General features: G+C 53.3%; 2 protein-coding genes across 5 annotated transcripts in view; both read right to left on the reverse strand.

The window, feature by feature from the left end:
* Positions 1-12,307, reverse strand: part of PPIF (peptidylprolyl isomerase F) — a 531,572-nt gene that overhangs the window by 76,137 nt on the left and 443,128 nt on the right. The window lies entirely within an intron of this gene.
* The window catches only part of ZMIZ1 (zinc finger MIZ-type containing 1), a 95,958-nt gene that overhangs the window by 51,863 nt on the left and 31,788 nt on the right, over positions 1-12,307 (reverse strand). For all 3 annotated transcript variants that reach the window (XM_049789621.1, XM_049789622.1, XM_049789620.1), the window contains exons 4-6: positions 7,059-7,161; positions 4,880-4,993; positions 874-979 (exon numbers count right to left, since the gene is read on the reverse strand). In XM_049789621.1, coding sequence (XP_049645578.1) covers positions 874-979; positions 4,880-4,993; positions 7,059-7,118 — 280 coding nt within the window. In that variant the 5' untranslated portion in view covers positions 7,119-7,161. The remainder of the gene's footprint in view (positions 1-873; positions 980-4,879; positions 4,994-7,058; positions 7,162-12,307) is intronic.

A 12,307-nucleotide genomic window follows, 5' to 3' on the forward strand; every position in this document is an offset into this window, starting at 1 on the left:
TAGGGTTGGGACCAGGGTGTGTCTGTATAGGATAAGGCGGGTTTTTTTTTGCCACCAGCCACATCCCTCACCTGGCTCGTTTTTCATTTCAATTTGTGTTTTATTTTACTTTACTAATTTTTTGGGGGGGGTGGAACACTGGCAGTGCTCAGGGGTTACTCCTGGCTCTGTACTCAGAAATTACTCCTGGCAGGCCCAGAGGACCCTATGGGATACTGGGGATTGAACCCAGGCAGGCCTCGTGCAAGATGAATGCCCTCCCAGCTGTGTTATCGCTCTGACCCTTGTGCTTTATTTTAAACTTGGGTCTGGGTTTGGAGTCACACACAATGGTGCTCAGGGTTTACTCCTGGCTCTGCTCTTAGGGATCACTCCCAGTAGTGCTCCAGAGAACCAGAGTGCCGAGAGATCGAACCCAGATTGGCCATGTGTAAGACAAGAGCTCTGTGTGCTGTTTTATGGTTCTATTTATTTTCAGTCCAGTTTTTGAATGAAAAAAAAAAAAAAAAGTAGTAGGGTTAAATATCTGGAGGAAAGGGTGGCCTTCAACCAGGCTCCATAATTTGGGAATGTTCCTTCAACTCCCTGAGCCTCAGTTTCCTCATCTGTAAGAGGGGTTGAGCAGGCCAAATGTCCCTGGCTCTGAAATGAGATGATTCTATGATGTCCAGCCTTCACTGGTCCCAGGGGACTCCCACAGGGTGTCACGGGAGGTGAGATTGGGAGATGTGAGTTGACCCCACTGTGGGCTCTAGTGTTTTAGCAGCTACACTCAGAGGCCAGAACTGCATGGGAATCAGCACAGTGATGAGGCATGACTGAGCACCGAGGCCCCTCCCACCTGCTCAGCTGCACGCAAGCTGTGGCACCTACCGGCAGACTTGGGCGTGAACTTGTCTCGGTTGGCAGCACACACAGCCAGCAGCCTGTAGCCGAGGTCCAGGTCAAAGCCTTGCTGGGCTGCAACCCGACTGACCACCTACAGAGAGGGAGAGGACAGGGCTATCAGAGGGGACACAGCACATGGACTCTTCCTGCCAGTCCCTTCTGATGGCGAGCTGGACTCCCCAAGTCCACGAACCTCAGGTCTGCTCTCAGGAGCTTAGGACACATTTTCTTTCTTTCTTTGAGGAGCCAGGGATTACTTCTAGCTCTGTGCTCAGAAATCACTGCTGGGGACCGAAGAGATAGCATGGAGGTAAGGTGTTTGCCTTGCGTGCAGAAGGTCGGTGGTTTGAATCCCGACATCCCATATGGTCCCCAGAGCCTGCCAGGAGTAACCCCTGAGCACTGCCGGGTGTAACCCAAAAACAAAACAAAAGAAACAAAAAAAAATCACTGCTGACAGGCGCAGGGAACCATATGAAATGCTGGGATTGAAACCGGGTTGGCTGCATGCAAGACAAACACCCTCCCTGCTCCGTTATTGCTTTGGCCCACTGGATGCATTTGCAGAGCTGACTTGGGTGCTGCACCTCAGAGGCTTTGGTGGCCCAGGCAGTATTCCAGCTCCACCAGGGGCTCCCATCTGCCCCCTTCCCAGGTTCCTAGAAGTTCTGCACCCATCTCACCCCTTGTCTTTTCTGGTTTGTTTCTGTGCCATACCCGGTGGGACTCAGATAACCATTTGGGTCGTCAGGATTAAACTCAATTCAGCTGCATGCAAGGCAGAATATCTCCCTAATGTACTGTTACTCTGGCTGACTCTGCCACCATCTTTAGTCTCAGGTTTTGATTTAGGGCCACACTTAGGTACTCAGGTTTTGTTCCTGGCTCTGTGCCCAGGGAGCACTGCTGGTCGATTCAGGGGACTTTATGGGGTGCCAGGAATTGAATCCAGGTCAGCCCTGTGCAAGACAAGTGTCCTCCTGGCTGTGCTAGTGTTTTCGTCCCAAAGTACAATGTATTTTTTTGTTTGTTTTGTTTTCCATCATGTATATGACAGAACAGAGCAATAACCTAGTGCTGGGCAGGTGTGCCATGAATATTTCTTAGTTTTGGGGGCTATAACTGACTATGCTCAGAAATGATACCTAAAGATGTGTAATTTGGGGGCCGGAGAGATAGCATGGAGGTAAGGCGTTTGCCTTTCATGCAGGAGGTCATCGGTTTGAATCCCGGCGTCCCATATGGTCCCCCGTGCCTGCCAGGAGCAATTTCTGAGCCTGGAGCCAGGAATAACCCCTGAGCACTGCCGGGTGTGACCCAAAAACCACACAAAAAAAAAAAAGATGTATAATTTGGGGACCATATGGGATGCTGTGGATCAAAGGCAGGTTGGCTGCAGTGCTGTCCTATCACCTTGCGCCCTACTACCAATGTCATCAGAACTGAGGTCAACTGTCTTGTGAGGCAGGCCTGTATCAAGAGAAGCCTAGGTGTAGGAAGACACCCTGGGGGCCTTGAGTGGGTGGATGGGGATCAAAAGTCTCTTTCTCAGGGAAAGAGCCCAACGGTAAGGATCAGTAACAGCAGAATCCAATCCTCCTGGGCTCAGGACACAGTGCCCACACACCTTTCTTCCCTAAGTGCTGGTAGGTATTAGTTTACATTGCGTGCACACCACACTAAATATGTCCATTCACTTCTTGTGATCTTCCTCAGATGGGCCTGGAAGCGGTGTGTGAAATAGGGGTGGCCTGGGCCCATGGATTTGCAACCCACCCTCCCACTTTGCTCATTATCTGCAGCCCAATGAGGTTTCCTGATTACTAAGGAAGGGCTTGAAAAGGAATCATTTGAGAAAGCAGCTGGAGAGGCCATGGCTGACTGCAGCGGGTGCGTGCCCTGCTGTGGGAAGGCTCTTGGCTGTGTGGAGACAGGGGAGACTCACTCTCAAACTTCAGGGCGCCCTGACACCCCAACGAGGTCCTGAGGAGCCTGTTGCCAAGGCCCAAATCTGCTTCTGAGGAACACCAGGGCCCCTGGGAATGGCACCCACCACCCAGTACTCATTTCCCAGATTTCTTGTGTGAGAGGAAATGGGGGCTCCTCAGGGTAGAATGGCAGCGCTGTCTGCTGCCAACAGAAGCCCTTGGCACAGCGCTCTCCATTCCTTCTGTTCTGCCTGATGCTGTGGCCTTGTGGGGTGCGTTTTGGGGCTCCTACATCCTTCCACATTGACGGGTGGCTCATGTGCTACTAGACACCAAAGGCCTCACTGTCCCAATGGGCATTCACCCCCAGGACATTTATCCCAGAGAGAGGCTAAGTCTGGATGGCTTAAAGCTGGTAGCTGGCATGACTGAGCTGTGGGTGGTGGTCTCCTCAGGAGAACCTTGAGGTGAAAGGTGATGGAGACAGGTGTTGTGTGGATGATGCAAAGGCAGCTGTGAGGAAAATGTGGACATTGTGAGGAAAACACGGCCCTGAGAAGGAAATGGGGACGCGGTATGAGGAAAATGTTAGTGGTGTAAGGGAAACGGGTATTTTGAGAAACACAAATGCTGTGAGGGAAAAGTGGGTCTGTGTGAGGGAAAGTGGATGCTGTGTGAGGGGAATGTCAACGCAGTGAGCAAAATGTGTTACTGTGAGCCATATAGGAGAAAATGGGCTTTTAGGCTGAAGGCTGGGGGAAGATTCCCTAAACAGGGAAGTGCCCCATTTTCCCAGGAGCTCCATGAGGTTTTTACTGGTTTACAGATGAGGAAACCCAGAAGAAAGTCAGTTTGGGGGTTGGAATGATAATACAATGGGTAGGGCATTTGCCTTGCATGCAGCAGACCCTAGTTCGAACCCTAGTATCCCATATGGACCCCTGAGTCTGCAAGGACAGAGTGTGTAGTGATAGGACTTACTCCTGAGCACTGCTGGGTGTTACCCTCTCCAAAAAAAGTCAGTTTGGGTGCTTCCTATAGAAGACCTCTTTATCAGGCCCAAGAAGGGTTAAGACTCAACTCCCAGCTCCTGAGGTACCCTGGGGGGGGGGTGGCCTGGGTGAGGGCAAGAAGGCAAAGGTCCTTGGCTGTGGCCAATACTGGCTGATCCTGTTGCTCTGGTTTGAAAAAAAAAATAACAAAAACAAAACAAAACTAGCGAAATTGAGCAAGAGAGTGGAGGGCAGGCTCAGAGCAAGGTTCAAATATTTGCAGGATTCCCACTGCTTCCTCAGGAACATGGAATCTGAGCTTGGTTGGATAAGGAGGGCACTCGTTAGAGTAGACAGTAGGCTCCACTGGGCCTTGCGACCCCAGGAAAGTCATGTGAGGGTCTGACTGAGAGAGGAATAAAGTGTTTACTGAGCAGCAGGGGTGTTCAGGGAGTGAGGGCCCCTCAGGGTAGCCCCAAAGACACTTCTCAGTCCCTCCTCCACAGGCCACACTGCTGCCCTCTGCTGGGCACTTGGTCTCCAGCGGCCAAGCCAGGCTCCCACCCTGCTCTGCTCCAAGAAGTCACCTGGGACCCCCTCCTTGCTGAGATCGGTGGGATGAGTTCCATTTCCAGGGCCCTGGATGCTCATAATGACCCCCAAATCCCCTACTCACTAATCTTCCCACTCAGCTCAGGGCTAGATGTTGGTTTCTTTCCCTTCCTCCATCCCTGGATTGAACCTGGGCTTCCCTCTTGCACAGAGGCTGTGATCCCTGAGCAGGCCTGGACCCCACCTCCTGGACTCGGCTGCCTCAGCTGTGAAATGGGCACAATGGTCAGTAACATAGCCACCAGGGCGAGGCCAAGACTGTTGGGCACAGGGGCTTCTGGTTGGAGAGATGAACAGGGAGGTTTGCTGAGGCCCCAATCTCTCTGTCTCTGCCAGTCTCACCCACATCTTCGGTCCCAAGCACTGTCCCTGAGTTCTCCCTCTGCCAGAGAAACTGGTTTCTGAGAGACATTCAGATTCAGAGAGGTATGTGGGGCTGGGGGCCGCCATGACACTCACCGTCAAACAGCCCATCAGGCTCTGCTCGAAGGGGCGCTGGAAGGCTCGAGGGTCACCACACCAGTCCAACAGCTCCGTGGCAGCATTGTGGAAGTTGGCGGGGTTCTGGAGGTGCTGTGGGCAGAAGGCAGCGTTAGGGGGCAAGGGCTCAGCAGCCCCTTCCTCGCTGGTGGGGTCCTGGGGGTGGGGTCACAGCAGACACAGGACAGAGGGGATGACTTCTGTGCTTAGGACTGACTCCTGGCTCAGTGCTTACTCCTGTCTCTGTACTCAGGATGTCTCTTGACTCCATGCTCAGAATTCACTTCTGGTTCTGTGCTCAGGGTTCACTCTGTCTCTGTTTAGGGGAACCCTAAGAGAGACTGGGGATGGAAACCAGGGTTGGCCATGTGCAAGGGCATCAAACCCAGGTTGGCTATGTTGGCATGGCAAGGCATATGCTTAACCCCTGTACTATCCTTCTGGTCCATTTATTTTTCTTTTTGCCACCTCTGGTTGTGCTCACGGCTGACTCTTGGTGGGGCTCAGAAGACCAGCTGCAGTGCTAGGGATAGAACCTGGATCAGTTGTGTGAGGCATGCGCCTTGCTCTGAGAGAAGGCCCAGGAACGTGCCCAGAAAAGGAGTGACTTCTGAAGGGTGACATCCAGAGCGCCCCAGACTGCAATTGCATAGCTGTGGCGTGAGCATCTGTCTAGTCCTGATGGGTCACCCTCCCTGCAACCTCGCACTCCTGTCCCCTCTGCTCAAGGCTGCCCAAACCCTCAGTCCAAGCGACAAGTCCAGGGCTCTTCCCAGATCTGGACTTTTCCTCATTCGCCTTAGGGTGCTCAGGTCTCACTCCTGGCTCTGTGCTTGAGGATCATTCCTGAAAGTGTTTGGGGAACCCTCAGTCTTTGATGAACTGGAGATGGGAGTAGGAATCTCCAGTGCTCAGGGTTCACTCCTGGAGGGGCTTGTGGGACCCTATGTAGGGCCAGGGATTGAACCCAGGTTGACAATACAAAGGTGAATGTATACGTGCATTTGTGTGTGCGCATCTGCAGGGTGGAGCACTGGCCAACTAGCCCATGTGGCAGGAGAATCTGGGTCACAGTGAACACAGGGGCAGGAGGGAGGCAGGGGGCAGCGTCCATTTGGCTTCTGCAGTCAGTAAGCACAGCATGATGGTGCTGGGAGCATCTGGGCAGATTCAACCTGCAGCGTCTTCTTGTTTCCTCTTTCGGCCCGGCCTGGCCCCAGACCAGGCTCAAGGCAGGGGCAGCTACTGACCTGTGCTGCCTTCGGGGCCTGGCTAGGCTGTGCCCAGAACTCCAGCTTTCCCTTACCCCCCCAATGGGCCTCCGTCTGGTCCTGCTTGCCTCTTCATATACTCTGGGGCACCCTCAAGACTCAGCTGGGAAACTGAGGCTCAGAAAATAGAAGTGTCAGCATATCCCAGGGAAGAGAGGGCAGACTCAGGCCTGACCCCAAAGCTATGGCCCCTGCCCTTTTTCCTGAGGGTTGTGGCCTGCACATGGGGCAGGATGTGGAGTCACCTAACATCCCCAAACCTCTTCTGTCTCTGTTTCTGTTTGTTCTGGCCACAGTCGGCAGGACTCAGAGCATACTCCTGACTCTGTGCTTGGGGATCACTCCTGGTGGTGCTTGGTGATCCATATGGAATGTCGAGGATCAATCCTGGGTCAGCTGCATACAAGACCAACATCCTCCCTGCTGTGCCCTTTCTTGTTTCTCCCTAGAGGAACAGTTGGGGTAGAGGTAGGGAGCTCCCGTCTGCAAAGCAGGTATGGGAGGAAGACATTGTCCTGTGCGCTTCTTGGGTCCTCTAGACAGCCAAGCGCACACAGCAAACCAGAGAGGCACTGCACTGACCCCAAGTCACACAAGCTCCAGAGGGAGGTAAAAGGGGTGAGCAGAGGCAACTTTGAACCCAGCTATGTTGAACCCCAAAGTCAGGCTGGTCCAGCCAGGGCCATTCTCAAGAGGGTGGTGGTCGGGGAGACTAGTCTAGGCCACTGGGGATGGGGGAAGTCAAATAGTCAGCAGCTGGCAGGGGACGGAGGGGCTGGAGGGACAGAGGGCTAGAGGAACAGATGAACTTGAAAGAGAGGAACGAAGAGACAAGAGGGATGAGGGACGGAGAAACAGAGGGATAGAGGGATGGGAGAGCTGCGCACCTGCTTGATGCACTGCAGTCGGTCGTTGGTCTGCTGGATGTGCCTGTCCATAGAATTCATCCTGGCCGTGGAACTTCACCCGAGAGCCATGAACGTGCCCAGCCTGTGGGGAAAGGAGGGATGATAATGGGTCACTCATGGGCCAGGACAGGGTATAGCCACAAGCTGCTAGCCCCCGTCATAGCTCCCGTCAGCTCCAGGACTCTGGGCAGAGCCCCTGGAAGCATCTATTGATAGATGGGGGCTGAGAGTGAGGGTGGTCTTTCATCCACGTTCGTGTGCATGAGTGTCAAAGTGAAGGTGCGCATGTGTGCTACGTTGATGTCATATATGCACCCAATATCTGATCTGTCAGCACACACATGTATATTAGTGTTATGAGTCCCACTGGAGTGTTGTCCACATGTGCATCTGTGTCAGCACATGGCATCCTGGTACGTGATTCTGTCGTGCTCATGGGAGGAGGAGTAAGAGTCATGGGCTAGAGCCCCAAACCCACAGGCTTTAGTCTCTCTCAGGGCAAAAACCCACTTTTCTCTGGGAGAAGTGAGAGGAGGAAGGAGTAAGTTCTGGCCAATTCTAGTCCCAAGATAGAGGTACCAGAGGAGGATCACAACCCAAAGCTGAAGTAGGTCCTGCCTCAGTCCAGTCTAGATGTGGGTGTCCTGTCATCAGGCTCCTCCTGTTGGCTTTGGGGCCATATAGTGCAGTGCTGTCAGTGTTCAGGGCTATGCCTGGCTCTGTGCTTGGATTCATTCCTGGCTTTGTGCTCAGCTCTTACTCTGGGCGGGGCCTTGGGTGGGAGGGATTCCACTTGATGCCGGGCACCAAACCCAGGTTGGCTATGTTGGCATGGCAAGGCACATGCTTAACCCCTGTACTATCCTTCTGGTCCATTTATTTTCCTTTTTGCCACCTCTGGTTGTGCTCATGGCTGACTCTTGGTGGGGCTCAGAAGACCAGCTGCAGTGCTGGGGATAGAACCTGGATCAGCTGTGTGAGGAATGTGCCTTGCTCTGAAAGAAGGCCCAGGAAGGTGCCCAGAAAAGGAGTGTCTTCTGAAGGGATGACGTCCAGAGCGCCCCAGACTTCAACTGCATAGCTGTGGGGTGAGCATCTGTAGCCCTGATGGGTTACCCTCCCCCAACCTTGCAAGCCTGTCCCCTCTGCTCAAGGCTGCCCAAACCCTCAGCCCAAGCGACAAGTCCAGGGCCCTTTACAGATCTGGACTTTTCCTCATTCGCCTGGGGTGCTCAGGGCTCACTTCTAGCTCTGCTCAAGGATCATTCCTGGAAGTGTTTGGGGGACTGTATATGGAGCTGGTCCAGAAGTAACTGCTGCCACTTTCAGGAAGGCCTCCTGGGTTCTGGGTGGTCCTGGGGGCTCTGCCATGGGTGTGGGCAAACGCAGGCTGCTGGATGACGAGGAAAGAGCCCCATTTCCACAGCCAGCCAGTCCGGATGCCCAGCCCAGGGCCCATTAAGCAAGCACGGGTCAGCTGGGAGGGGCAGACAGGAAGTGCCAAGGAGCAGAGGCCAGTGGGGAGTCAACACTCCCCATTCCAGCTCCAGCCCGGCAGGACAAAGGGCCTGCGGCGCCTCGCATGGCCGACAGAGGGCACTGTTGATAAGCCTAAGTGCCCAGAGGGTCTGAGCCAGCTTTGGGAAGCCCTGAGCTTCCTCCAGGCCCACTTTCCCTGCCCAGTCAGATGGGCATTCAGCAGGTGCCTGGATGCTCCCTTCATCATCCTCAGCAGGGGCCACGTCCATCAGAGATAGTGTGACCCAGTGGGGCCAGACAGCCCAGGGCTGTTCATGGTACCCAGGGGCTCCTCACACCCGCCCAAGGCAGCCCTTCTAGAGTGATCACTGCAGGACGATGTGTCAGGGGAACCCGGCCAGGTGGGCTATGGTCTGTGTTTGCTTTGTTCTGGGCTATGCTCACATATACATCACACACATGCATGGCTGTGCTCATCCCTCTGAGCTCTTCCATCCCCTCCTAATCCTGGCCAGAGGCACTCCTGCCCCAGAGGCCCAACCAAGGATGGTATCTCAGGCTGGGTCAGTGCACAGAGGCTATGAGGATCAGCGGGAACCCCCAGGGTGGGTGGCCAGCCAGTGGACATGAAGCAGCACCCATCACAGCTGTCACAAGTCACAAGTCAGTCAGTCTAGAAGGGGACAATGCAGTGTTCCCACAGACCAAAGCTCTTCAGAGAGAGGGCGATTGATGGGAGAATGGGTGACACACTGGAACTGGGGGTGTTGGTGGCTCCATTCTAGGGTGAAGAGCCTGAAGACTGAGGCCTCAGCCATGGGGGCTGGGGAATAGAGAGGCCAGGGCACTGTGAGCTCCCAGCTCATCTTCATCCTAAAACATCCAGAGAGCTGTGACTCACCCAGGGTCACACCACAGGGTCAGAGTCAAGTGTCAAACCACTTCCTGTCTCACCCTTTGCTCCCTCCACCAGTATGAGGCCAAAGGCTCCCCAGAGGCTGTGTTCAGAGTTGTGACGAAGCCTAGAGACCCCTTCAGTTGTTCCCTGTAAGATCTGAAGATATCCAAGAAATAAATAAACTTAGCTAGAGAGTTGATAGTCCAGGAGATGAACGGGAAAAGATGATCTAAAGGCTCTTAATTTCTAAATTACCGAACACCAGCACCCCTGCTGGTGGAGGTTCTATATTAACCATTTGTCTTACCACCTCTCTCAGAGGAAGACAATCCAGAGACTTTTCTTATTAGCTTCTTCTTCCCTACACACCCCTTCTTGAGGTGTAAAGACCCACTTAGGCTTGATTAGCATTAGATGCATATTTGCCTGTTATCTGTCCTTCCTCCCTGTTGACTGTCTCTGTATAATAAATAAATAAATAAATAAATAAATAAATAAATATGGAGGACAGTCAGAGCTCTCAGTCTGCAGAGCTGGGACCCCCTGATCTCCTGCTTTTCTCTCCTATGCCTCTTTTCTTTTTTTTTTCTTTTTGGTTTTTGGGTCACACCTGGCAGCACTCAGGAGTTTCTCCTGGCTCTACGCTCAAAAATCGCTCCTGGCAGGCATGGGGGAACCACATGGGATGCCAGGATTTGAACCACCATCCTGCTGCATGCAAGGCAAATGCTCTACCTCCATGCTATCTCTCCGGCCCCCTCTTTTATTTTCTTAATCCTTGATTGCCCCTGCTTCAGGCCTATTCACCTGACATTCATTCACTTGAGGATGATTCCGGCAAGTCCCCAACTCTTGAACTCTGGCAGCGTGGGCCTATATCTCTGGCACCCAACCTGGCAAATCCATCTTCCCACTGGTTTCCAAGCCCTGCCTGGGCTCCAGGGGACTGCGTGTGGCAGCGGTGAGCACACGTGGCCAGCAGAGGTTGCTCTATGCCGCGGGAACCCCAGGCTTGCCTGCCGCCTCCCTGGATTCCTTCCTTTAAGCCTTGACAAGTCTCTGCAAATCCTCTGGCTGCAGCTTTTGCACCTCCACAAGGCTCCTCCCAGGTGCACGGGGATAGGGTGGTGGTGGGGGTGTTGAGGGATCTGAGGGGCAAAGGGCCTGGGGGATTGGGGAACCCCTGGTTTAGCCTTTCTACTGTGCTTCCTCTAGCCCCCAACAGTGACCAACAGATGCTGCAAAGCGAGAGTTTGCTTAGAGGGTCCCAAGGAGACTCTTCTATGCCCTCTGCTGTACAAACAGAGCTATGCGCCTGTCCTCTCTGGTCTCAGTTTCCCCCTCTGTGGAGGAAGGCAGGCTAGCTGGCATCTGGCAGTCTTTCAGGCTGCCATGTGAGGAACTAGAGTAGCTTTTGGAAATATTCCACCTGCACAAACATACAAGCTGGGTCAAAGCCGCTGAGCCTGGCCAGGCAGGTCTGCAGGGATAGGAAGTTGAGGTGGGGTGACCCTGGGGTCCTGGACCCTGCCCCTGTCAGACACTCATTTCTTGGTGCCCGTAGTCAGCTGCGTGGAACTGAGCGCTAGGAAGTTTCCTAAGGTTATGGAGGTGACAAGGAGTGAGGAGGAAAATGAGATTGGGTTGGACAGAGATTTTCTTTCTGCTCTATTTAATTATAATATTAATAAATATATATTTTTTGGGGGTCACACCGGCAGCGCTCAGAGGTTACTTCTGGCTCTATGCTCAGAAATCGCTCCTGGCAGGCTTGGGGGACCATATGGGATGCCGGGATTCAAACCACCGTACTTCTGCATACAAAGCAAACACCTTACCTCCAAGTTATCTCTCCAGCCCCCAATATTAAAATTTTTGATTTGGTTTTTGGGTCATATCTGTCTGCACTCAGGGATCACTCCTAGTGGGGCCCAATATTAAAATTTTTGATTTGGTTTTTGGCCATACTTGCCTGCACTCGGGGATCACTCCTGGTGGGGCCCAGGTGACCCTGTGGCACATTGAGGATTGAACCTGGGTTGGCTGTGTGCAAGGCCAGTGTCCTGCTTGCTGTGCTCCAGACCTCTCTGGATCTATGTGGGTTCTTGAGGCCTCTCCTGGTTGGGCCTGAGGGGCTGGAGTGCTCTTCCCTAAACATGATGTATAGGGTGCTCAGAGCTGCCACAGGAGACAGCGAGGGGCATGCATCCCTGCAGGGTCCAGTCCACACACTTTGGGGGTTTCCTGCCCAAGGGATGCTCCAGGGTACATATGCCTCATGATGGCTTGTGGGTCCCAGGGAGTGTTCTCCCTGCTGCACATCTCTCTGCCTGCAGGGGGACCAGATATGGTTTTGGGAACCCTGCTGTGTGCAAGGAAGTTAACTGCCTTCACCCCTGCACCGTCCCTCCTGCTGAAGTGGGCAGACAGGTCAGCCATACTCTGAGTTGCCACGAGCCAGCCCAAGCCGCCAGCCTGCCCACGACAGAATACACACTTCCTTTTTAATTGCTCACATTAAAAATAAATAAATTAAAAAGTAACAAAGGAATCTACAGCAGTGATTTATTTGAGCTAAAAGTGGATGGTGATAGGGTCAGAGTGATAGCACATTGGGTAGGATAATTGCCTTATACATGGCTAACTCAGGTTCAATCTCTGGCATTCCATAGTGCCCCCAGAGCCTGCCAGAAGTGATTTCTGAGTGCAGAGCCAGGAGCAAGTCCTGAGTGCCACCGGGAGTAGCTCCAAACCGATGATAACCATAACGGTGACAATGATGGTTGTGATTGGTGGAGAGAAATGAGCATCTGCCACTGGGCAGGTGTGTGTGAGTAGAGCTCTGGAGGTA

This window comes from Suncus etruscus, chromosome 15, assembly GCF_024139225.1.
Source record: "Suncus etruscus isolate mSunEtr1 chromosome 15, mSunEtr1.pri.cur, whole genome shotgun sequence".
Lineage (NCBI taxonomy): Eukaryota > Metazoa > Chordata > Mammalia > Eulipotyphla > Soricidae > Suncus > Suncus etruscus.